The 27,617-nt window shown below is 31.4% G+C and overlaps 3 protein-coding genes across 7 annotated transcripts; 2 read left to right on the top strand and 1 right to left on the bottom strand.

Moving 5' to 3' along the window:
* Positions 1-125: 125 nt before the first annotated feature.
* Positions 126-3,898, top strand: LOC112689124. Its single transcript, XM_025562660.1, has 4 exons — positions 126-243; positions 1,754-3,445; positions 3,512-3,669; positions 3,799-3,898. Exons 1-4 carry the CDS (start codon positions 172-174, stop codon positions 3,878-3,880), a joined length of 2,004 nt encoding a protein of 667 aa, XP_025418445.1. The 5' UTR covers positions 126-171; the 3' UTR covers positions 3,881-3,898.
* Positions 3,899-6,935: 3,037 nt separating this feature from the next.
* LOC112689140 (bifunctional lycopene cyclase/phytoene synthase-like) lies at positions 6,936-22,978 on the bottom strand. Of its 4 annotated transcripts, none has more exons than XM_025562677.1 (5): positions 22,362-22,978; positions 22,080-22,310; positions 12,094-13,029; positions 10,672-11,153; positions 6,936-8,582 (listed from the first exon to the last, which is right to left on the bottom strand). In XM_025562677.1, exons 3-5 carry the CDS (start codon positions 13,004-13,006, stop codon positions 8,157-8,159), a joined length of 1,821 nt encoding a protein of 606 aa, XP_025418462.1. In that variant the 5' UTR covers positions 13,007-13,029; positions 22,080-22,310; positions 22,362-22,978; the 3' UTR covers positions 6,936-8,156. The 4 variants fall into 4 exon arrangements, with proteins under 4 accessions (XP_025418462.1, XP_025418463.1, XP_025418464.1 ...); XM_025562678.1 differs by having other exon boundaries at positions 22,376-22,978; XM_025562679.1 differs by lacking the exons at positions 22,080-22,310; positions 22,362-22,978 and adding an exon at positions 19,650-19,725.
* On the top strand, positions 17,081-27,156 carry LOC112689142 (phytoene desaturase-like). Of its 2 annotated transcripts, none has more exons than XM_025562684.1 (3): positions 17,081-17,281; positions 25,487-26,087; positions 26,166-27,156. In XM_025562684.1, the coding sequence occupies exons 2-3, from the start codon at positions 25,498-25,500 to the stop codon at positions 27,154-27,156; spliced, it is 1,581 nt and encodes a 526-aa protein (XP_025418469.1). In that variant the 5' UTR covers positions 17,081-17,281; positions 25,487-25,497. The 2 variants fall into 2 exon arrangements, with proteins under 2 accessions (XP_025418469.1, XP_025418467.1); XM_025562682.1 differs by lacking the exon at positions 17,081-17,281 and adding an exon at positions 23,501-23,589.
* The last annotated feature ends 461 nt before the right edge of the window (positions 27,157-27,617 follow it).

Below are 27,617 nucleotides of genomic sequence, written 5' to 3'. Positions count from 1 at the left end.
AGGGAAACCGAGAAAATAACAAAACAATGTCAAAATGATGAATATTTTCTAATTAAAATCAAAAAAAAAAAAAATAACTGCCAATTACATTTACTCAATTTTGGTTTTATAGTTACATATATCCATTAATTTTATAAGTACCTAATTTCTCATTATTTTTTTTCTTTTATAATGGCGTTAAATACACATAATATGTATGTGTCCTGTATTAAAGTATTTGGCGTTCCAATCGTTCCGCCACTCGTAAGTATATTCTTTAGTCATTAATCTTATTTTATTTTGATTATAATAAAATATTTATATCAATTTCGTATACCAAACAATTTTATGTTTAGAAATTATAATTTTTATAACATCTAATTTAGTTTCTTCAAATATTTTTATAAATAATTACGTTTCATGTTAGATGTTTAATTTTAACTTATAGTATCTGAAGGATTCATAACAATAAACTACTTATTGAATATACTTTATAGTAGTTATAATCCATAATTTAATTATATTGCCTATTGTCGAAGAGATATTATGTATTTATTAAATATATTTGCATCAAATTTTATGTGAAGGTAAACAATTTCCTATATATCAAGGATGGGCAGCTGTAAGATTATGGAAGGTCTGTTTTGAAACCTTTAAGATGTAGAAGACTGGAAAGCAAAAAAATAAAACTAAGATTGAGCTATATTATGTATATGACTAAACTTCTATAAATAAATTGAGTATTGGTTATAGTAGATGTATTTAATAATCAAATTATTTATGAGTGTTTGGCTGCTTATAAAAATTAATACCAACTTTTTTTTTGACACCACAAGCCATAATGGCTTTTTACTGCTTACACAAGTTTTCTCCAATCATCGGCATCGTCAATTGTTTTTAAATTTAATTGTTCTTAGGTTTTCCAAATCTGTTTACTCTATCTAATCAACATTGATGGTGTCTGTCTATTAGTATTTCCGTTGGGTTTGCAGATTAAGACCTTATATATTAATTTGTCCTTTGCCTGCCATACATGGCTCATTTTAGTCTTTGAGCTTTCAAACATTTTTGTATATTTGTTGAACATTTTTTAGATAATTTCATGTTTTCTACTTTAGTAATTTCGTGATGCTGGTTTTAGTATGGGACCATACATTTTTCTTAGAATTTTTCTTTCAAATTTTAAGAATTTTTGTTCCTTAATATATTTACATTTTACAGAAAATGTTAATAGATTGTATTAGGAAATATAGAATTATGAATAGATGTGCAATGTTTTCTTAGTATTTTATTGTATTATTTTTATTTTTAAACTTAAGAATATAATTTTTAAAAGGCAATATGGGCCACCAGTTGACCATCTCTGATATATATTTTTATTAATCTTAAAAACTCATGACAGGTTGTGTTATGTAAGATATTGAATCATTGTTTGTGATTAAATTAGCAGTTTTTAAATCGTTAAATAATAATTAAATAATTCACACTACTAACTGAAACTTAGGTGACTGGAAAAACTTTGAAGCCATAATGTTTGGGTAAAAAATAAGTAAATAAATTATTTTTCTTAACTTTAAATTCTATACCACCCCATTTTGTTAACAAATAAAATTTTCAATGACCTATTTTTAACTTTATTATGAAAATATATATTGCATCTGGATGTTACTTCTGGGTAGCTACTCTATTCCAAATCTTATGTTACATATATTCTTCTAACAGTTTTTTTCTGGCTTTGTTATTAAAATATTAAAATTGACTTTTTATAATTTAGATGACAGCTGAAAAAAGACAAGAAATGAAAGAATACAAAGAAAAGGCTTTGGCTTATGAACAAAAACTCAAGGGGAAAAGAATAAGTTTGGATAGCGGTGTAATGACTGGTAGTACTGAAATGCAAAAACTTGAGAACTATGAATCACCTACCAACGTTATAAAAGAACTGATTTGTAGTGATATGAATAGTTCTGACATAATTACAATTCAGAATACAATAAAAACTGATAGTTCTATTTCTCCAGAAACACCAACATTGATATTTGAAAAAGAGCATAACTCAGTTGAAAGTTCTTCTGATAAAGAGTCAATAAATATAAAGTCTGAAAATACAAGTTTAGTTGAAACTTTGTGTGATACTTCTATTACAAAACCAGAATTAGAGCATAAATCAACTGTGACTAATTCAACTATTTACAATGATGATAATTTAAATAATAGTTCTGATAATAAGTCAATTAGTATAAAGTCTGCAAATATTAGCTTAGTTGTTACACCAGTTCCAAAAAATAAATCAACCTTTTTAAATATAACTAATTTAAGTATTCCTGATGATGGAAGTAATACAACAGCAGAACAAATACCGCGTTTAAGAAGTAATTCATATACTTTATCTTCACCAAGTCCTGTAATGGTAGCATTTTTAAATAGCCAAGTTCAACAACAATTAATAGAACCAAAAAATATAAAAAATAATATTGATTCTACTAAAGAAAGTAAATCTGAGCCAGTTTTTACAAGCAATGAATATAATAAGAAAGTATTAAAAACTAAAAGTATTTCACTTCATTCTATCACTAAACCACTTCAGAACCAACAATTAGTGGATAATTTTGTTAAACATAAGCAACTAAATTTAATCGATAAACAAACAGACAATGATATTTCATCTGTTCAGAAACAAGATGATACAAAAATTGAAGGAAATATTGTTTCAATTTCTGATGGTTATATAAATCACAATAGTGTAAGTGAAAGTCCATGTAAATCCATGAAACACTGTTGTTGCAGCCATAGTGATGATGAATATTCTTTAAGCAGTCTACATTACAAAACAACTGAAGAATTAAATTTAGAGGCTGAGCATTTACGAAGAGCAAAATTAGAGATAGAAAGGAGGCATCAAGAAGAATTGGCCAATTTAATAAAAAAACAAAGGGAAGAGCAAGAACAAATTGCTGTTAGATACTATTTAGTAATGCAAAGTACTTCGGAAACATCTATGGATGATTCTCATTATTCAAATTCTTTTTCAAAGCAATTAAAAACTTGTTCGTCAATTCAGTCTGAAATGACTGTCACTAATGATAAAAGCTTATTGTCTGATACTTCATCAATTATTTCTAATTGTTCGATTAATACAAATGTAGCTTGTTCATCTCCTAGACAAAAAACACTAAGTCGCTCCTCTCCAAATTTGCAGCAAAATATTAAATTCTATCACAGAATGCGTGGTGGTTTAGTAAAATGGACCAAAGCTCCTACTGAAGTAGAAAACTCTGCAGCAACTATTATAAACGCTGGTGTTAGAGGTTATCTGACCAGACGATTACTACGAACTGAAAAAGCTCAAATGTTAAAAAAGACTATTTTAGATTCATTGAAAACAGCCCTTTTAATGCATAGAGAATTGAAGAAACAACAGCCTACTGAATCTGATCTTGAACTTCATCGAAGAATCATTAATCAGGTATTTATATTAAATATAAATACTCATGTTTGAAAAAAATAATTAAAGATTTTTATTTTTAATTAGCTTACTACAGCTTGTTATGACTTGAATGATTTAATTTTGGGATCTGTACATGAACAAATGACTATTATCAGAAATGATCGTGAACGATTAAAAGCTGTAAAAATGCGAAAGAAATCAAGTTCAACTTTGGTCAAAAAGTCAACCTCAACATTAAAACAGTAAGTTTTATAAATATATATATATATATATATATATATATATATATATATATATATATATTTACCTAAAAGTAAATTAATAAAATTAATAACTGATAAGTAACTATTAATAATTAATTTTTTGTATAGGCCTAAGAAATCTGCATCAAGTTATTCACTATCAAGAAAAGAATCAAGTAATTATTCTGATAAAAGTTCCTATAAGAGATAATAATATTATATAAGTAAAAATAAAATATTTATGATTCTTTTTTTTATTTCTTTTTTATTATTTTGCTATTTTTTTTTTAAAAAAAATTTGATAGTAGCACAGTAATTATTTTATGAAACATTCTCATTAGTTTTAAGATTTGTACCAAAAACACTGTCCTAGTTTTGGTTATTGTATACATTAAGATAATTTATTATATTATGTTATTGTTTTTTTTATCACCAGCACCAGTTTTTATATTTTATATTGAAATTTATTATTAGTTAAAAAATAATATTAAGTTTAAGTAAAACACTGAATAAAGGAATATTATTAGTTAAACTACTTAATTATTTAACTGTTGTTTAAAAATCTTTTATAAGAGGTTCTGGATAATAAATAATAAAGTGAACTGAAATATATAGTGTGTTTTTCAATTAGCCTGAAGTTTGCAATCGATGGAATAAATATTTTTGAGAATAAAATAAATACTAAGTTCATGGACTTGCTCTCGAGACATATGCAAATAGTACATTAATACCAGTCAGTATTTTGGTTATAAATGTGATATCTATGCTTACTGACATTTTTAATAGGTAACACTTGTCAAATCAAAAATTGTTATCTTGTTACATTTCATGCTTCCATAGAATATATGAAATTTCATATATTCTGTGATATTAGTATACTAGTAATAATTATTTCAAAGTAAAGACTAATTAAATTAATAAATATAAAATTTATATTTTTAATTTTGTAAATGTTCAATAGGAAAGGAGTAAAAATATATACTAGTATTAGCAATATTGTGAAATTTATAAGTTCAAAAACTTTCAAATTCAAAGTAAAATAATATTTTATTGTATTGTTTAAAACGTCAAATGAAACCAGTGATTTTCTGCACTTAAGCTCACGAAGACGCTAGTCCATTACATTTAGTATTGATAATTACTAATTATATATGATGTTATAATTATATAATTTATTTTGGGTCCCTTGATATCATTTAAAGGGCGTTAACCTGTTAATAATCTTGTCATCCGAATTATACAAGTGATCCGAATCCAATTCACCTGCGCAGGTTGTATACTATGGTACATATATGCCTATGTATTTTATTTTAAACAGCCAATAGTGTTACTTGCATTCATTTATTTATATCATCAGCAACTAATAATGAAATAAACGTATGTTTGTTGCCTAATTGAAACCCCTTAAAAAGCGTAGGATGTAATAGATATCGCAAAGGTCAGGTATGTCAAACTAAGAATGTTAACTGGGCCGAAAATATTAAACAGGATACTATGCAGGTCACACAAAAATATTATTTAAAACAAATATACCGGCGGGTGTCCTTTACATAATTATTTTATTATAAGGATTTGACATGGCTGGTGTTGTTGCTAAACATTGATTCTATGATAATGATATTAAATACCATTTTGTTATAAAATAATTGGTTTGTTCGTGTCGATATGCTGTAAGCCTGTAACTATTGATTTGTAATTAAATTTTGTAGTACCATCAGACACTGGTTGTTATAAATACCCGTGAAATACTAATTGTAGGAATATTATTTGTTTTAATATTTCTAATTAATCGTAAAATATTAACAATAGTAATTCGTTTCGTCACTGACATTAAATAAAGAGAGTAGAGTGGTTGTTCTATACATTTTTCTTTTCGAATGTTTTTTCTTTTAAATTACACATTAACGTACTAAATATTTACGAGTAATAGCTTTTGTATTGATTATTTTTACTTTTTTAGCTTTACTGCTGCCAAAAATAATGCTGTACACGCAAGGGCTTATTAGCGATTGATTTTAGACACCACTAGAGTACCTACTATATATATATATATATATATTTTTTTTTGTAGACAATCACGCTACGTCGATACTACGTATACAGTACCTGTGTGAATATTTGACACCCTGAGTTCGAATATTGAACTATGGTTTTCACATCGTTTGCGGAAATATGATATATTTATACCTATGGCATATCAAAATTCCAAAAATAATAAAATCAACAACGAAAACTAATTCAAGTTAATTATTTTCAGAAAATAATCGTGGACTCGTGATGACTTACATATTTAATGACTAAAAGCGCCTAAATTTGATTTAGTTTAAAATTGTATTATTTATAAAATAATTTTTTATCCGCGGTTTGATTTTTGGGGAAAACGTAGTAAGTAGGTACCTAAATTCTATCCCTTATGTTTTTTTTAATAAATACATTCTGTATTTATATGTGCACATGTGTAAGCCTTATACATCGTATCTAGTATTTGTATGTAACACATACAATTAATATAACCACAGATTATATTTAACTTTGGTATAATTTGTGATATTATTACGTAACTAAAAATTTTATACTTGATAATTTTATGTATTTTTCATTTTCTCACGTTTCAAGTAATTCGTATTTTATTTTTAATCCTATCGATTTTGCGGAGTATCACACAGGCTTTGAAATATAATACTCTGTTATTATTATTAATACATTCACTCAATGACACTTTTTGGGCGTTGCCTAATTAACTAGTGCTTAAAATGCAGTGGTGTATTGTTTGCTTAATGACAAAACAGTAACAATTAAACAATATACAAGTATTTGATACTTAACAATACATCTGTATTCAGTGTACACAACGGTATGCTGTTTATCAACACGAGATTTGCAATTTACCGTCGAACCACGGACTACCTACATTTTAAAAAAAACCTATAGCAAAATATACCAGTTCTAAGTGAGTCTTTTGTTGTGTTGGTCATCTTCATTTGTAAACATTTAAAAGTAATGGTAAATCATTACATTTGAATAATGATTTTGAGAAAAGGTCAGCATAATATAATATTACATCTATATGCAAATGTATTACGCAATAAAAAAAAATAATATAATAATAATATCATTGTAATCGTTTATAATTATACTAAAATTACTAGTATTAAATAATAGAATCGAGTAGGCACTTATTGCTTAAAAATATATTTTTTCTTTTAAAAAGTATTTGAACATAAGCTGCGATTAAAATTATAAAAAAATAATTCATAAGAATAATTTGTTATATCGCGTTTCGATTAAAACATTTCAAAGGAATAATAAAAAAAATAAATAAACTTATCAATAATATTAACAGGTATAAAGTAAAACGCGCGATTGCATCAAATCGGAAGAATACTCTCGAAGACTATAATAATAATCAGTTTCAGATTAAGGTGGGGGGAAGGGGGGAAGCTGTCCCGGGCGGCAGTTTTTTTACGGCGTAAACAAAAATTTTGAAATTTACGAAACGTGAGCCGTTGAACAGGTTCATCACCGTACGGAACGCAACGATTTCATTCTTGAAACGGCCCCCCTTGCACTGATTACGGAGGTATCGGTCTAGATGTCGAATCTCATCGGATGCAATCGCCGAGATCGCGTAATAAACAGGTGCGGGAAACTATGTTTGGGCCAGGGGTTAGGGCGCCATTTCAGTTTTTTTTTAAGGGTGTGCAAGCAATTAAATAGGGCAAATTTTTCTCACCATCAGGCCAACATTTATGATTAGCAGTGATTACTGATTAGCCACGGTGCATGCATAATATTAAAGATTGGAAAACTGAAGGCCGAGGCGGCAAGACATGTATCGGTGACGTCTTGGCCAATAGTCAATAATTGAAGATGAAAAAAATGCAGGGCATGCGAGTACACACCCTGCTCCCCCCCAAATTGCACCCCTGGTTGGGGCCCGGGGCGATTTACGGAAAAAATATCGTATACTTTTCCATATCCGACAGTCACGGCTGGACATGTCGAATGGAATCGTCCGGACGGTGCGTGCACTAATGACGGAATCCGAATCGGGCTCGCCGAAGTTTGAGAACCCGGGCTTACGGGATTCGAAATTGGGATTTCACTCAGAATTCGGATCTCGGAGAGTCGAGTTTGCGTTATTATTGCGTACGACTTGCAACGCAGTTCCGATGACTACGCGCGTATTTTGCAACGCGTCGACGTTTTAAACCACGGTCGCGCAGCGTTAACACCCGAAATGCGGATTCGATTCGCACCACTGGTGCACGCACAATCCGCCCGTCGCGTTTTACCCGCGACGCGTGCACCTCGTTACGAAACGCGTGCGTTTGCGTTACGGAAACGTTTCACGCGGTGTACGTGGCGGCCCGAGCGATGTTGACGTGCACGGCAAGCGTTGCGGCACGTTCGCGATGTCCGCGCGTCGTGCGGGTGGTGCACACGATCCCGGATCGGCGGTCCGCGGCCACGTCTTCGACACCGCGTCAGCAGTGCGTCGGCGGCGGGACGCGCGCGAAGTACTTGAGACTGCCGAAGTACAACGAGCCGCCCGCCACGCGCACCTTGTCCCAATCGCTCAGCGACGCTCTCCTCGGGTACGTCGGGCACGATTGGATCGCGGTGGCCACGCTTCGGTACACGTCGGTGGCCACCAGCACGGGCCCCCGCACTTCGTACGGCAGCTGACCGATGCCCTCCAGCGACTCCAGCCGGTACCGGTCGGCCAGCTCGATCATGCGCACCGCGTACGCCTTCAGCTTGTCCGCGCCCAGCGACCACGGGTCCTTGTCCACGCACAGCGTTTTCGTCTCGGCCGCCCTGTCGTCCATGTACTCGGCCGGCACGTAGCACCGGCCCAACGTTTCGCTGTCCGTCACTATGTCCCGCGAGATGTTGACGATTTGGAGCACCTGCAAAAGCCAACACCGTTATGCACCGATCCGAAGCCGTACTCGGTTCCGTAAGATTCGAAAAGCACGTCCTGCGTGCACGCGGAAAATATAAATCTTTAAACATGCCGTCACTGGGTGTCGGTAAAAATGGTTCGTACCACAGAAAATGACCAATTACTAAAAAAGTGGCGGATCCCGGAGGTGGGCCTAGAGGCCTGGGCCCACTCCCCCGGACTGAAATATATTTGATATATTGTATACAGGAGCGTACTTGTAGGGGGTAGGATCAGGGTTCGAGGTCGGTACTTTTATAATAGTTACAATTAGGAAATAATGCACGATTATTAATGTCATTAAAATTAAATTATATTTTAATTAGCACAAAACGCAAATTTGTTTTAATGCGATCATAAATATATATTATATTATAAAATAATAATATTATATATATATATATATATTATAATATATTATTATATTTATATTTAGTTAAAAAAAATCAAAAATCATATCTATATATTTAGTTATGATTTTTGTCTAATTATGTTGATACAATGATTCGGTCTATGATGGACTGAAATAATTGAAAGTAGATTAATGTACATATTCGTACATTTATTTATACATGGCTAAATTATTGAACGCATAAAAAAAGCTGAAGTGTTTGCTATTATATTCGATGAAATTACTGACATTGTCATAAGTTGAACTCAATAAGATGTGTAGGTATATTAAGGGAAAATCTAAGAACGATTCATTCAATTAGTTGATGTCTATAAATCTATTAATGCAGTGGCATAGCTAGGATTTTTAAATGGGAGGGGATAAACACTTTTTTGCACAGGTTAAGTCAGAAAGGATTTTATAGTTCACCCTTCCCTCTTCCTGCCACCAAGTTTGTAAATGCATTTCCAGGATTTTAAAATGCTTTTAATAATATTTATTAAAATATATAATTTAAAAAAATAATAAATTAACAGTGGCCAGTTGTGGTAGCATCGCTGTGACATGATATAAAGACTAAAGTGATTATACTCGTAAAATGATAGTGTTACACGAGAATCGTCAACAATCTTAATGACAATCAAGTAGAAGTATACGCCCATGTGCCAAAGATAAAACCCGTTATTTGTAAACATTTAGTTTGTACCAAAGTAATAAAATACTTAAGTTACGGTATACTGGAATAGTACATGCACATAAACACGAACCAAGAGGGGAAGGCTATAGCCCCCTTAGGCCTCTTCCTCGGCTACGCTATTGCATTAATGTGGATGATATTATATCTGTAGGGTCAAGACTAACAGAACTTGCTATTGAACATAGTGTATTAGATATTTTAAAAGACCTTGAACTCGATTTGAAATTTTGTGCAGGCGTAGGAATTGCTGAATGCAAGGTAATATCTTACATGTTACATACGTATCCAGTATGTAAATGTTTTAAGTGGTTATTATTAAGAGTTCACGTACGCGCAGTGCAGTACTGAATAAATTATGAACATCGCGGGTAATGGCACGATTCCCGAAGTTCCGGCATTTACGTCCGAACGCTTAGAAATGGGTGGCAGAGCAAACTCTAACGTGGTTGGCAAAACAACAAAACGATTGTTAAAAAAAAATCATTGATTTATAGCTTTATCCGATCTCAAATGGCGGGGCTGCGAATGACGACTTGAGGATTGAACGATTTCTTCAAACGCGAACGGGAAATCAATCTTCAGCAGATACAACGGCGGTTGTTAATAGTTAAATTGCGATGAAACCTTGCAGTGACAACCGATAACGTTGAACGAATACTACAATATTTTGATCTTAAGCATGGACTTATAACCATATAGGGATAGTTCGATTCGACATCAATCAACATGTTAGTTATCGATTGTTGGAATCTATCAATACTATTAATAATAAATGTAACACGAGTACACGCTATAGTGTATTAAAATCTCTTAAAAAGTAAGTTTTGATAAAATAAAACACCCACGAATGAAATTGGAAAATGTACGACACGATCATCACTAATCACCTCCTCGACGGTTTCGGATTTACCATCAGAATCTTTTAGTTATTGAAAAAGTTCACGCGCGAACGCATTTCTAACTCACCTGTCCCATTTTTTGCGCTTTTCCGATTATGTAATCGCGTATGTCTTCGGTGAGCGACACGCCGCTCTTGTACAACATGACGTACACGCAGAGCGTGCCCACGCTACCGGCAACGTAGCTGGAGTACAGCAGCAGGTCACTCTCGTTCTCGACGCTTTTGCCGGCCACGTCCCACCTGTAGCCTTCGAGCAGCTCGTAGAACGGCTTCCGCGGCATGTAAAACGATATCCGCGATATGGCCCGGAAACACGACAGCTCCTCGTCGCTCAGCTCCTGGCGGTAATGCGCCCAGTCGATATTCGGTTCCCGCACCGTCGCCGTGCTCACGCCGTAGTCCGAGTCTCGGTCCGCGAACATCTCTACGATGAACCGATCGATCACCATCAGTTTGTGTTTCTTTTTGTTGGCTGCCGGTTCGTTGTCGATCATGTCGTCCGTCACGCGACAAAATGCGTACAACATTATCAAATGCAAACGGATTCCTGTAACACGCACAGGCGCAATAGTATTTTGTGTTATAGTTTACGCTATAACTCGCAATGCATTTGGGGAAGAACACTACGCGCAGCATGGCGCTGTGCGAATCAATTATTTACACCGTGTATTTCTATTGTAATTCGATGTACGCACGCAGTGGCGTAGCGAAGGTATGGCAAAACTGTACCTACGCCAGGGGCGCAAATTGAAAAGGGCCGCAAAATTGTGCAAAAGTTGTATTTTTATCCTACAGTTAAATCGACATTTTTCGACATAGAAATTATATTTATAATCAATGTTAATGTGTCTATGTACTACATGTTATCAGTTTTGAACAGTTTTTTAATAATCTACTAGCAGTTTAAATCTATAAAAATTACCAATTATGTGGTATAATTCAAAACTTTCATTGTCCGAAATTTTTTTAGTTCAAATGGTTCGTTCGCTCTATAAAATTATATTTTCTTTTCGGTTTAATAGGAAAAGAAAATTAGAATAAGTCATTTGGTCAATAAACTATTACAGTCCGAAATGTATTATTTCGGACTGGCAGACCGGACTGGTCTCAATCCACTTTAACTAATTATTTTAAAGTTTTAGTCTGGTCCGGTTAAAAAAAAAAACAAAATAGTAATCGATTAGGTCCGACTTCGATGCTTTATTAACGTTTTCGGTTCGGTTCCTAAAATTACGGACCGTGCAGAGCACTAACGCACATACAGGTACGTACATTTTTATTGGACGTAGAGTGGTCTGTATTGGATAAGCTTCTTCAAGTGGATAAGTTCCGTTGTTTATTATATTTGAATTAATCAGTGAATAAGATATAAGGATCTAGTTTAATGTAGATTACGTGTTGTGACGATATCACCCCTTCCTCACCCAGTAATAAAACAACTCTGGGTTCGCAAGATAGCGCACGTGGATGTAGTATTATACACTTACCTGCTGGGAAGACTAGACTGGCGACGTTAAACGATTTCGATGCTCTTCTGAGTACGTTTAAACAATGTCGAATATCGTTGACCGGAATCGGAGACATATCGCTCTCGGCCGTCGCGAACGCTTGAAACTGCTGACGTTTATACTTCCAGCTTATGCTGAAACTCAGTGGAAATTCGATCGCGTACATGTCCGCAAGCCCATAAGATTTGTCAAAGGCCATGCTGCCCAAGACGATTATCACGTTGGTGATTAGGAAAAACAGGCATTCTTCGAACGGCAAATCTTCTGCGAGAAATATGTTCAACGATGTTTTCTCGTTAATGTGCCATACGTTGTTTTTTAACGCTATTTGATCGACCCAGCACAAGTATAAGGTAGGAACGATTACCGCGATCGCCGTCGACGTTGACTTTTTAACAAAGTAGTTACCGGCGCCGAACCATAGAAATATAATGACCGGACAAGACCACCACAGTATACATCCCAAGTAAAAGGTGTGTTTACCGGGAACTGCCATGTTCCAACCTTGGACCGCGGTTATTACTAAGAGCGATATCGGTATCCATCGAATCAATCGGTAGCTATTCTTATTGTAGTTAAAGTTAAAACAACTGGGAGACCATCGGGTGCAAATTAAAGCCCAGAGTGATGTCATTACGGTTTGTATGACGAAAAACATGTACTCCTCGACCGGAACATATCCTATAACGCTCAAAATATTTTCAGGCTTGTACATCCAGGCGTTGTGGAAAATTATATAGTTATCCCATGGAGTAGTGTAGATAAAAGCCATTGCACAAACGAATATGATCTTGAACAATTCTAAACGACTCACAAACGGCCATGTTATCAACGACAATGTCGCGATGACTGGTAACGTATAGATTAAATGAACATCTATGTAAGTCAACATTTTTCAATTTGTATCTGGAAAAACTGAAACATACGTGTAATATAAATATATATATGTACAAAAGGTTATTCGTTGATTAAAATTAAATAATCAAATAGTTATGGCACATTTGATTAGTATGACTGATACTAATTAAAAGAGTCATTACTAAGAATCACGCACGATATTCATTTTTTTTTGCTCATAAGCTATTCAAGTATTCATAGGAGGGGTCATTAAATTACCGATACCTTATGGGTATTATTAACATACAATGTGACTGAAAATCAAAATTTCAATAACATAATATAAATTATTGTATTACCATATTTTTTATAAATACTGTATATATCTAATACTGACTAATAATTGTAACTAGATATTGTATTTAATTTTATTCAAATTACTTAAATGTATTTATTTTGTTTTAAATTTTGTATTATTTACTTAAAAAATCTAGAATTTCATTTTTAGTAAGCAAGTTTTAGAAATTATTTTAAAGATAGGAGAAAATTAATTAATAAAACAATTACATTTATAATAATCTAACCAATACGTACATTATTCTATATTTATTTAAATATGCATTTTTTTTATATAAGTATAATTTTCAAATAATGTTCGGTATTAATTTCATTAATATATTTATTAATATCATTATCTACATAAAATCTATTTATTTATATCAAATATGAGATAAATATAATTAACTATTATGACTAATATTTAAAATTTGGAATTATAAAAAAAAATATATTATTCTGATTATTTAATCTATCACAAAGTCATGAATAGAATGTTTGTAATTAAATTTACAATAATTGATTAATAATAATATGTGTTTAAAAATTAACTCACATAAAATGTATTATAAATAAATTGTAAATAATTTATTACTACATAATATGTAAAATTCATGATGTCGATATGCACATACATTTTATTAATATTATATTTTTTAAAAAATAAAAGAACGCATTAAAAATTATTATTAATTAGTAATAATTAAAAATAATTTATTAGTAATGACTATCTTATTTTGAAGGAAATATAATGTTAACAAATTAGTTCCTATTTCAATTTATCATTCAAATATTTTTTAGAGTATTAGTTAAACAATAATTTTAAATATATTAAGTATTTTTTCATTTATATTTAAATGTATAGGCATAAAGTGGAGATGAGAGGGTAACTTCTTACTCTAAATATTTAATGAGGTAATACGCTCTTGGTATTTTATAAATTAATTAAAAAAATATTATAGAAAAGGTATTTTAGATTTGTAAAAATTATTTTACCTATAAAAGTATACTTTTTTGAATTATTATTTATAAAATAAAAATTAATGGATTAATAAAAATGTAATTGTTCATTGGAATTTGTCATCACAATATATCACGATCAGGTTTAGACTAGCTCTATAGCACGGCCCGGGCAAAATAATTTTGAACGGCTTCAATGGAACTTTATAAGTAGTTACCTAATCAAATTATTGTTTAACTGAAAATGTATCTTCGTAATTCCAAAAACAATATACACATAGATATATTTGAATATTTTCAGATTTAATGTTATACCTTAAATAAATCAAGTTTATGCATAATATATGTCATATGTAATATTGATAATATAACCTGCATATTAAGATGAATTTTACAGCGTAAAAAAATAATTTGATTTAAATAGGTTTATACATTTAATTTTAATTAAATTAGAACAGTGGTTGGCAATTTGCAGTCCACAAATATCTTTTATACGTCCCGCATTAAATTGCATAACTAACAAATGTCATTGAATATCATATACATTTTTTGTATTGTCTGGCCCGTTTAATTTGTGAATATTGGTCCATAAATGTTGCCGACCACTGTGTTAGAATATATTTTTTTTACTAAAATAATTGCTTACCGGTAATAATTGATTTGAAGTTAACAGAAAGGTTGGATACTAGGCATAGGCTTGTTATTGACTAACCGTCTAAACTATGGCAAGTTTTTATATTAAAGTCTAATAAATCACATAAAAATTATTACTATCAAAAAACAATTTACTTATCGCATATCTTGAACGTCCGTGTTTACTCATACCAACATTTTCTTTTGGTTAAATGTTGCTTGAACGGTACGTCGTATAATTAACATATTGTTCATATATTTTGTACTGAAATTTCCTAAGTTCTATTGATATATATTGTGACGAAATTATTGTTATCAATCGACCTATCATGACATTAAGTATATCTAATCTTTAAGTATAAGGTAAATCAACATAAAATAAAGTTTGCCTCCTCATAAAAATTGCTCAAGTTACGCCCATGCCTAAATCTAACTGAAATCATATGTAATAACTGATTTATACGAAAAAAGAGTACAAACATCATTTCTAATAACGAAAATAAAGTATATAGTTAAGTTTTGGCGGGTCTTTTTCATTATTTGCTATACAATTTTTCATGTGGTGAATCGAGATTTTAGGCTCACATATAAATCACATTTAATTTCTATTTCTTATAATAATACTTTGAAAAATATCGCAACTCGAAAAAAAGAAACTCAGATATTATTTTACAAGTTAAAAAATAATATTTAGAATCTAAATTTTAAAAATAACACGAAATCAATTTTAATCTCTATTTTTTCTTTTCCCGTGATAAAACTTTCGGGTTGTGATACTTTACTTAAAAGCTCATCCGAAATGAGATCAGACCGGGATGACATTTTTTTACAAGTTATTTTTTGATTTTATCAATAGTTCTTCCGATATAAGCAAAAAGAAACCTATAATATAAAAAACATACATCGTTTCTATTTAATTGGATAAAACCATTAATTTACGGACTCGATTCTTTTACATACAAGGCAAATTCTATCGCTTTTTTTTTATTTTTTCTTATGTGAAATGTGGACGAGACGTAGTGTTATGTAATACAATTATATAACAATATTATATAATCGTCTACTCATCGGAAGAAAATAAAATCTTAAATGTTTTTAGCCAATATATTTAACACTGATTAATTATTATCATCTGAAATTGTTATAGGTATATTATGTTATAATAAATATATTATATTTAACTTTATTGATAAATTGAAAAAATTGTTCTGTTAAGTGTTTTCACTTATACACTTTTATTCCTTTTGACTTTATATACATTATACAATAAAGGAAATTGTTGTAAAATGAATCTTTAATGTCAATATTGTATAAATATAATAAAAAATCGATGTTTTTGTACCAATAGTAACTACAGTAAACGAAAAATACTTAGGTTATTAGTCAACATATATGTGTAATATACATAATATAATAAGCAATAGACAAACATTGCAGTGTAAATAATCTATACAGACTAAATAATTTAGACAATTATTGTCCTTATTAAAATAATAATTTATATTATTATTTATATTTTTTTTAACAATAATAAATAAAATTAACATAACACAACGATATTTTATATGCATTCCATAATTATCTTATAATTGAAATATTATATATATATATATTGATTAAATACATATTTTTAGACCTTAAATAGCTGTTTATCATGTAAATTTTAATTTAATAATAATATTGGATTTTTAAAATATAGTTACTATGTTTTTAGAATTAATGAAAAATATATTTTTTGGAGTTAACGTTTTAGTAGAAGATTTAGCTATATTTTAAATTGCTCGACAAAAACTTCTTGTATCAATTCTTTAAATTATATTTAATTGAATCAATATTTTTGACTTAAACTTCATTTTCAGAGATCTTCACATATGTACTAAAATAAATGTTTATTAAAAAAACTTATATTGCAAAATATTTTCTAAAATAAAACATTACTTGCTGTGTTTAAATTAAATATTTAAAAATTAGAAGACACACTTTAACCAGCATTATCACAATTAATAATTTTATTATTGTTACTTGTTATATAATATAATAATTTATTATAATTATGAGTTATATAATATTTATGTACAAAGAAAATAATTATTTCAATTTATTTTAAATCCTTAAAATAGTATTAAAGTACGGCACGAGATTATTTAATAACAGTAAAAAATCTGTTTATTGAACTTTGTATTTATAACTCGAACAATATTTTAAAACATTTATTATAAATTCATCGATAGTGTGGAGTTGATTAAATTAGTTGGAATGAAACGTAACTGTAACAGGTTGAATTATTAACCAGCCCGGTATACAACCATCTAGCCATTCCAGATTAAATTGTTAAAATTTTTTCTTATATACCATCGTATTTTAATTTCAAATACTTATTCAAACTACTATTGAATTTAAGGTATGTATTTTCAAGTTCATATTTAAATTATACTTAATTTATGGAATTCATTGAATTGTATTTTTAATTGAACACAGCTAATCCAAACATTTTATTTTGATAAATTTTAATATTATATTTATCATATTATTATAACTTCATTATAGCTATTAGTTATCTAGTACGTCTACAGGTATTTAAAAAAGAACGATATATTTATTACAATTCAAAATAATTATGTTTTTATTAAAAACTTAAAAAAATAAATAATTTAATGAGTTTGAATAACAATACACCTGTTAATAGGTATATAGAACGTAACTATTCTACTTTTAAATAATTTATTCATAAATCGATTTATTATTAATTTAGGTTTGGAATACTGGTATAGGTAGGTATATTTAAATAAAACCAAGAAGATATGATATACATATAAAAAAAAAAATCAGTATAAAGTGCATTTAATAGTTTTTGCCGTAAAATATATTAAAAGAGGGTGTTTTATTGAATGTTTTTGTGTTGTGACACTTAAAGTTTATTTGTAATCTCGAAAAATTTTCTATATATTCGCTTGAACTTAGATATAATTTAATTTTTATTTAATTATAAAACTAATAACTATTAATAATTGAATAATGATTTTAAACACAGTATTTGTGAGGGATTTATTTTTTATTTTTTCAGAGTGTTTGGTCTGTACTGTATAGTCAGATAGGTATATTTTACTGATTATTATTATTAATTACATATCATTAATATTCACACAATAATTAAAGTACTCATAAAAAAACCTCGTTATAATAAGACTTATAAATATTAGTGATGGGAAAAATCCGGATTTGTAGAAGTTTGAAAATCCAGATTTTCGGAATTCAAAATCTGATATCCGGATTCTGAAATCTGGAAATCCAAAAATCCTAAACTAACAGCAAACAAACAATAAATAAACTAACAACATCTAACAATAAATATCTTAATTATATACTTAATATATTTTATTAACATAATATAATTATTTAAATATTGATGACAAATTTTAAAATTAGAAAAGTTTTATATATATTGTACTAGAATAAGTTAACTAGGTATTTATTAGATTAGTTAGTAAAATTAGTTAGTGAAATAGTATTGGTTTTATACAAAAAATTTAATGCTCTGATTAGAATTCTATATGAAATTTGGATTCTAAAGTCTAAAAATTTAAGATTTAGATTTCAAAATCCGAAAATCCAAAATCCGGTTTTTTTGATTTTCAGATAATCTGGATTAATTTCATATCAGTAATAAATATATTATTTATACCTACCTAACACTATATATCGTATTATATAATATAATTTAAATGTTATCATAGATTCTCTAGGCAAGCTTTCAGTTTACTCGAAATCGGATGATATACGATGATATACTCGTATAATCTACTTAATTATCAATTTACAAAATAATTAAAATGTTACATAAATGTGTAACTTTGTATGTTTTTATTTACTATTTTTTTCACAGAAATTAAATCCTATTTTAATAGAAGCTCAACTTAAGAGGGCGTTTATTATTATATGGGCGTATAATTTACTACATTTGATCTACTGAATTCAATCTTACTATTTTGTACGTATATCAGGCGGCGATAATACACGAGGGTGTGGCGTTCTCTTAATACGCTATTATATAAATGATAATTAAATGTAATTTCATTGATTTTCTTAAAATCGTTTTCGATTAGAATATTTTCTGGAGGACGTCGATTTTCTATTAATGAACTTAATTATTATTTCTGTCTTATCTTCATACATTGATATTAATAGAAACATCTTTACAAACAGCTGGGATCGTCATATATCGTCATATAATAATTATCAATGGTTAGGCAAATCCTTTTTAAAAGTATAAAGTTACAACGATTTAACACAAATTTTGAAGAATCCACAAAATAATTATAATAAATAGAATTATAATCTAACACAGAATATGTAGCTACAGATAATTGTTACAATAGATAAATAATAAAAATAAAATATTAATAGAGCGTTAAAGAAATATTATCCTCTTTAATTATAACAATTTCTAAAATGAATGAAAAATGTTTATATATATTTTGCGAGAAGGATTTTTATTTTACAACAAGTATGTTTTATGTATACATCGAATCCTCTGTTTGTGTTTATAAATAGCTTCCAAGAATAGACTAATTTATAATAAAATTGAACAGTGGACTAGTATGTTAGGTCCGGCATAAAAACATATGTGTGTTAACTTCTCTTCCTATAATATTCGCGTATAATAAGTAAGAAGAACAGGAAAAAAACGGAACAACATAACTTGTAACAAATATTTACTTAATATTTAATATTTAAATATTTTATTATTATTTAAATATTTTAATATTTACTTTACTTAACTGCAATACGCACATGATAATACATTTAACACAGAGGACGTAGCGAGGTAACGTCGTCGTCGCGTACACATTCGACGGTCGCCGTTACTACTAAAACCACCCATATTTTAGGCCTTAGTTACCATTGATAGTAACAGTGTGACCATATGGTTAACAAGTGGAACAGAGCAAAACCATAGTCAATAGCGTGGGCTACTCTTTAGCGGACTTTTTTTTATATAGCACATATCTATCAGTACGTTTGAACACAATTTTAACCATCTGTGAATTGGATGCATAATTTTTTTCATCACGCGTCATCAATGGCGGCGTGAATCGTATTTTTTAATGAAATAGTCACGTGCATCGAGTACTCGCTTCAAGTCAAAGTTTTAGATTCAGATTAAATATTACAATTTACGGGTTCAAACAAAATTATATATACGAACATTTTATTTCAAGTCTGTAAATTATGTACAAAACTTTCCTGCCACACAACACTATCTACCGTCTCCGTTTTAGTAATGAAGTATCTGCTCCGATAGAATTTACTTTGCGCCGCCATTGCGACTAAGTGTTTGAAACTGAACAAAAGCAACAATATGTATAAAACTATAGTTTTATAGTTTTATAATAATTATCTTAACTACACAAGACACAACGTTTATATTATGTAAAATATATTTCAAGTATTTATTTGTTTTTTAACTAATGAAAAATCAATATATCTAAAATAGCGAACATATATTTTTTTATTATTATTACGTACGTAATGCTGTTATAAATCGACATTTAATTTGTTTAATTACCTTTACCTAATAATTCTATAATTAATGATAAGTTGTCTAGAATATAAAAAAAAATTTTTAGAATTAAAAGTTCAAAAATTTAGTACGATATTGTTTATTGTAGATTTCTAATTAGTAAGTTCACGACTTTCGTATTTTTGGTTTCCTATTAAAATAACTTAACATCATCGTCAAAAAATAGATCTATTATTTTCAATAAATTCTGTGCTATATTTAGGATACAACCAATAAAAATAGAATTGTTTACATCGTATTTTTTTTCATTCTAATAACACCAACAAATTTATACCATTTATTGCACAACTCCTGTATCTGAATTTCGAGTATCTTTTATCTAGGTTACTTATTACAAGTTGGCCAGGAATGAATAGTAATAGTACTACCATCTTCTTTACCGTGTTGCTGAAGATACAAATAATTTCAGCATTTAGTAATTGAGGTGCGTAGAAGTGAAATTCAGTGATTTGAAATTAATTAACGTATTGAGATAAACAATTATCCGCTCATTAGATTACGAGGCAACTTTTCTGACTATGAAGTGTATAAACATTATGTTTATAAGTAAAAACCTGTAAACATTTATGGTTGCCAACGAAATGAGTCATTGATGCACATGTAGTTACGTAACATTCGTATTTTCTTACGGATTGATTCAAGTGTAACAATTTACGAGACTATGTTAAGGGTAGATAGTACAGGGCAGATTTACAGTTTTTAAGTAGTTATTTTAGATGTCCTCTCAAATATTTATAGCGAAAAATGTCTGTGCCACGAATGGTGTCAACAATTTTAGCAGTAACGAATAGTTATACAAGTGTTAAACGTTGGAGTTGTAATTCAATATGATCATTTTACAGTCTGCTTATTGTTTCGTTAGACGTTACAATAACACTACAACGTACACACGGTTTGTGAAACACGTTTTTGTATCATCGATACACATCATAGGCGTGTACAGACTACTTTTTTTTGGGTATGCAAAAGGCCGCTACTGCCTCCCCCTACTACTGAAAGTTATTTTAAGCGTTCAAAATCTTGGTAAAATATATTCACATAAATGTTTAATTAACTGTTTATTTCCAAATTTAAATTTTTTCCTTAAAAAAAAGTGATTGAATAGCCATATCTTTATTATTATAACTGTCTTTTTAATTAGGTAAAATTCAAAATAAACAATGAAAAAGAAAAATTAAATACACAGCACTTGAAATGGTTCGAGTAACTTATTTAAATAGTGTAAACAAACAAAAGCATATCAAATTCATATAATTCAATGAAAAACAAAATAAATTTGAAAAATAATTTTAATTGATGATAACAAAATGTTGAGTTTTTGAAATCTGTATAGCCATTTCCTGCTCTGTAGTTAAAAGCATTAATAATATAATCTATTTGAACTCTATTGAAGTAGTATTTCATTATTATAATGATATATGATTCGTGTTTCAAAAATAAATAAATATACCTGGGATTGAATACAAAAATATAATACAAAATCATATAATATAAATTTAAAGACCAAATATGTTACGCTTTGGATTTATTTTTGGTATTTTTAGAAATCAGGCTCTGTGCATGTATATTACGATATTCGGTCGGTTAAATTATTCAAATGCAATTTGTTATTACTCACGATAATATGTGGTTCACACACGTTTGAAGCTCGGTCCGTACGCTTCGATCCCGAAGGAGAACACTGAGCTTAGACGACGAATAGATATAGCGTTTGACACGGTGCGACCAACCTCACATTAGGCCGTTCAGGGAACACAGGTCCGAGGACGGGTACCCGGTACGATACTGATTGGACTGCACAACCGTCGAATTCGCTTTATGTTACGCGATCGCGTCGACACCATAAATACTGCAACACGTTATGTAACAGTACGGCCCGGGTGGAATCAAGGTTGAGTACCTGTTGTCGCGTACCCACGAACGTTATTTATGCATAACGATCCGACGATGATGACGTCCAGGACGTCGTCGGAGAATTTTTCCTCGTGAGATTCTCCTCGATTCCCTGGTCCCGGAGCGTCGCCGTCACTCGTACCGACGAGCCAATAGTAATCTATCAACGTTCGGCGAGCGCGCGCAGGCCGTCGTCGCACGTTCGTCGGGTGCGCACCGGTCGAGCACGTATCGAGATCAAACGAACGCAAACATTGAAAATTCAAAACGTACTCGTACGAAACGCGCGCGCGTCAAATTCACGTCAACACGCGCGCAGCAGCGGCGGCGCGACAGCTTTGCGACACTGCAAGTGCCGGAAGACGGACAAAACCGGACGCGTATCCTCGACGGGAGACGCTACGCGCGCCAATACGCGGTCGACGGACGCGCGGAAAGTTGAGAGCGGAAAGGGAAACGATGTGAAACGCGCGTCGGACCAGACGCGAGCGACGGGCAAGGGGAGCGCGGTCGGGAAACGAGAAAACGAGAAAAAAATCGCGCGGCCGAACGCGGTGCCGCCACACGCGATGCGTTCGTCGTGGAAAACAAGCGGTGCGCGGTGCGAGCGGTGTATTTTCGGTATTTTCGAACGGCGTACCCGATGGCGCGCACACACGTTGCCAGAGGTTGCGCAATAGCGCGCAACGCGCTAGTCTGGACGGCGACTCGGCCGCCCCTTCTCACGCGACCGGGCCTACCGCGGGTCACGCGAACGGATGACATCACTCGACGCAATAATACCGGCCCGGGCCGGCCGGGCGGGGGTAATCGGCGTTCCTCGGACGACGCGCGGCGACACGGCCGAAACGTTTGTTTGCCGTTCGGTATTATTTTCGTTCGGCACATCTTTCCGGCCGATCTTGGAACGCGCGACCCGCGGAACAGCACCGATGGCCGCCGACCGACCGTCGCGCGCCCGACCGACCACCCCGTTCGTTTCCGACCCGCAACCGTCCCCGCCGCCGTTCGGTTAAAAAAAAAAAAAAAAAAACGATCCGGCGAAGACTTCAACGGCAGTCGTCGCCTCGTGCACTGCGCAGCGGTTGTGCGAACGCGTCCCGGTCGTGCCGCCGTCGGTCCGCTGAAAACGAGAAATATCCCAGTCCTGCGCCTCAGGAAAAATCACCTGCGCCGATACCCGCGATACCAATCCACCGCATGAAACACCGGTTGCCGTTTCGTGATACCCGCAGGTAATTCGACTTTTATTTTATTTTTTTTTTTTATCACCGCACGACATTACTACTACGCAGTAGAAATCGGCTTTCCGACTCCGTGTTGTTTTTCCGCTACGATCATGCGTTATTATTGTTTATGTTTATTTTTATTCACGCGGTGGCGATGCCAGTCACCAACGGCGGTTATGGTGCGATCCCGCGCCGTGGGATCGGCGCTGCGCGTCCTTTCCCGATGTGTGATTGTCCGTATCCGTGTGATACGCGACCGAAAAGAACGGTGGCGCGGCGTGCAGGCGAATCGCACTGGTATACGTGGGTGGTTAGCGATAAGAAAGTCGTGGGCCGTAAATCATAATCGAAAATATGTAAGAGCCGAAACCAATAATACTTCTAATACTTCGAGTTAAACATTGAGATAAAAAGAATACGTTATTATCGTACTGGGTATATGTTTTTTAAATTTGTGTTGGTAAAAATTGTCGGACGACTTCGAACGAGCTGAAATTTGACCACCTTTTTTGTAATATTTTTATTTTCCTCTGGAGGGGTATCGTGAAACAATGGTGAGACATGCGTGTTTGGGTATCTAATTGCCGATAAACCGACTAGATGATAACAAGTAGAAACCACAACACGAAAAGTCGGTTAAACATTGAGTTATATAAGTGTTTGTCTTTCGTCGTATGATTCATAATAACTGTGTAAATTTCAAAACGACGATGAAAACGCCTCTCAGCCAAGGTCGGTGTAATAATACAGGGGTTTCTAAACTTCGGTTCGCGGATAAGTTTTAACTGGCCCTCAAAAAATAGTGCGCTGTATGTATTATATAACAAGTCTCGAAATAAAAATTAGCTACTCATTTTAAACTATTTATTTATTTTTTTTTTTTTGTAAATTATTTTTGAATTTTTGTTTTATTTTTGTAGATGTATATTATTCATGAAAAATGCATGGAGTATAAATTATGACTAGTTATAATATTTCGGGTGTCTGGTTCACGAATGGAAACATTTTTTTGTTGCAATTTTGGTTTAAAAATTAGTAAAACTATTTAATTTCCGAGGCACCTAGGGTTTAAAAAAAAAAAAAAAAAACGATCTATGTTTAAATATCTACATAATTCGGTAGATTCTATTTTTGACGTATTAAACATTAAAGCCGGTTCCATAATACGGTAGATATTCTGTTTAAATCTTCTTAAAAAACATTTACATACGCTTGATGGTCGCCGCACCGTATTTATCGCGATTGCTCCATTAACGATAGCGATGACGGATAACAGAGACTGACGGTTAATCGAGTTTCTACTGTACATACATAATTGTATATGTATATTAAATCATAAAATATTTTGACTAAAATAACAAATATTATATTTTGAATAAGAATATTTCTAAAAACTCCAATATTGATTTTCATTTCATAATAGTATGTCAGTATTAACTGTTAACTTTATGATAAAAAATGAAAATGTTAGAAATATATTGCGTGAATTGGGTAAATATAATTATGAGATATTATAATTTATAATGTTTATTTTTTTCAAAAATAAACGTTCATAAGTTCTTAAAAATAATGAAGTACTTATTCATTATTGTTACAAGTTATAAGTGCCTGAAAATGTTTTAATATAAGTTTAATTTTTGATAAGATGAATTACATATATTTTGTCATGAAAATAGGTAACGTGAAATTGATCATTACCTAGACACCTGCAGACGTACAAATGTTGTATTAGAATATTAAGATAATGATAAAATAAATTTTTAATATTTAAGTTCACTAGACTTATTCGATAATACTCGTATTTCTTCAGAGATTGAAATTTAGCTGTTTTCAATTAAAACCGTACATGTATTAAATATATTATGTAGATTATTAACAGTTAAATATTAAAACTATGTTAAAGAATTATTAGACATGGCAATCAAGGTCATTATTATTGGATCTGGAGTTGGTGGTACTGCTGCAGCTGCTAGACTTAGCAAAAAAGGATTTGAAGTCGAAGTTTATGAGAAAAATTCGTATAATGGTGGGAGATGTTCATTAATTCATCACAATGGATATAGATTTGATCAAGGTCCATCATTGTACCTTATGCCTAAAATATTCGAAGAAACATTTGAAGACTTAGGGGAGAATATAAAAGACCATATAGAATTGCTTCAATGTAAATCTAATTACAAAATTAATTTTCACGATGGGTTACAATTTGAGCATTCGTGTGATTTATCTAAATTAAAACGATCCTTGGAGAGATTTGAGGGCAATAGCGAAGATACTCTATTAAGATTTTTTGATTTTATGAAAGAATCTCACATACATTATGAAACAAGTTTAGGCTTTGCAATGAGAACCGATTTTCAAAATTGGTACGATTTGTTGAATATCAAACATATTCCAACTTTATTGAAGTTGCATTTACACAATTCTGTTTACACGAGAGCATGTAAATATTTCAAAAGTGATTATATGAGAAGAGCTTTCACGTTCCAAAGTATGTACATGGGGTAAGTTATAACTTCAATACATATTTATATGTATATGGCGCACAAGTAATAATTCTGATATAAAATTGATTCTCATAGGATGTCACCGTACCACGGGGTTGGCGCATACAACTTGTTACAGTACACAGAAATAGCAGAAGGAATTTGGTATCCAAAAGGTGGTTTTAACAAGGTTTTGCAAAGTCTTGAAAACATTGCTGTGAAACATGGGGCCAAATTTAATTACAACAGTGATGTTCAAGAAATAATAATTGACAACGAAGGGGCTGCCAAAGGCATCAAATTGCGCAATGGTGATGTGATAAACAGTGATATTGTAATTTGTAATGCTGATACTGTTTACGCTTACAACCATCTTTTACCGAAAACATCTTACGCTGAAAAACTCGGCAAGAAAAAACTCACTTCGTCATCAATATCGTTTTACTGGTCTATGAATCAGATCATACCTCAAATGTCCGTGCACAACATATTTTTAAGCAGCGAGTTCAAATCAAGTTTTGATCAAATTTTCGATGACCATACGTTACCGGACGATCCATCATTTTATGTAAACGTGCCCAGTCGTATCGACCCGACAGCAGCACCGGAAGGCAAAGATACGTTCGTGATATTAGTACCAGTGGGACATATATCTGATAGACCTAATATTGATTTTGATCAACTTGTAAAAACGGCTAGGGAACACGTGATCGCTACTATTGAGAAAAGTTTAAAGATATCCAACTTCAGGGGTATGATTGATCACGAGATTGTAAATGATCCAAGATCATGGCAAAACGAATTTAATCTGTGGAAAGGATCGGTTTTAGGATTATCTCACACATTTTTTCAAGTTATATACTTTAGACCGAGTTTAAAGTGCAAGATATTTAAAAATTTATATTTTGTCGGCGCTTCGGTGCAACCCGGTACTGGTGTACCTGTAGTTTTATGTGGTGCAAAATTATTAGAGAAACAAATCTGTGATAGGTTTTTGACAAACAAAAAAGTGAAATCAAATTCGTGGTCAACATTAATAATATTTTTAATCGGCCTATTATCAATTTTATTATTTTGGTTGTCTTGAAATATTAATAAATGATATATTATTTTAGAAATGTTTTTTTTTTAAATTTTTAAATTTATAATTATTTTAATTTTTATAACAATAATTGCAATAACTATTTTGAAGCATTTTTGTAATTCAATAATTAAAATTAATCAAAGTTCCACAATTATATATTTGTTTATAATTTGTATGGAGTATAAAAACATATATATATATGTGTGTGTGTGTGTGTGTGTGTGTATGTATATGTGTTATACTTGGATCAAATCTAAAATATACATGCATGTAAAACTACAGGGTATATTATATCAGTATACTTTAAATTAATCAAATTAGACGTAATTTTTAAAAGCTTGCATCAACTAATTATTTATTATAGATATTTTTTCAATAAAATATTATTTTTGGAAGTATGACTCATTTATTAGTTTTTATAAAAAAATTTTAATTCTTCTGTAATCCATAATATGGGTAGTAAA

The sequence above is a fragment of the Sipha flava genome, unplaced genomic scaffold, assembly GCF_003268045.1.
Source record: "Sipha flava isolate LNK unplaced genomic scaffold, YSA_version1 42_pilon_pilon, whole genome shotgun sequence".
Taxonomy (NCBI): domain Eukaryota; kingdom Metazoa; phylum Arthropoda; class Insecta; order Hemiptera; family Aphididae; genus Sipha; species Sipha flava.
This window is presented reverse-complemented; position numbering and strand designations above follow the sequence as displayed.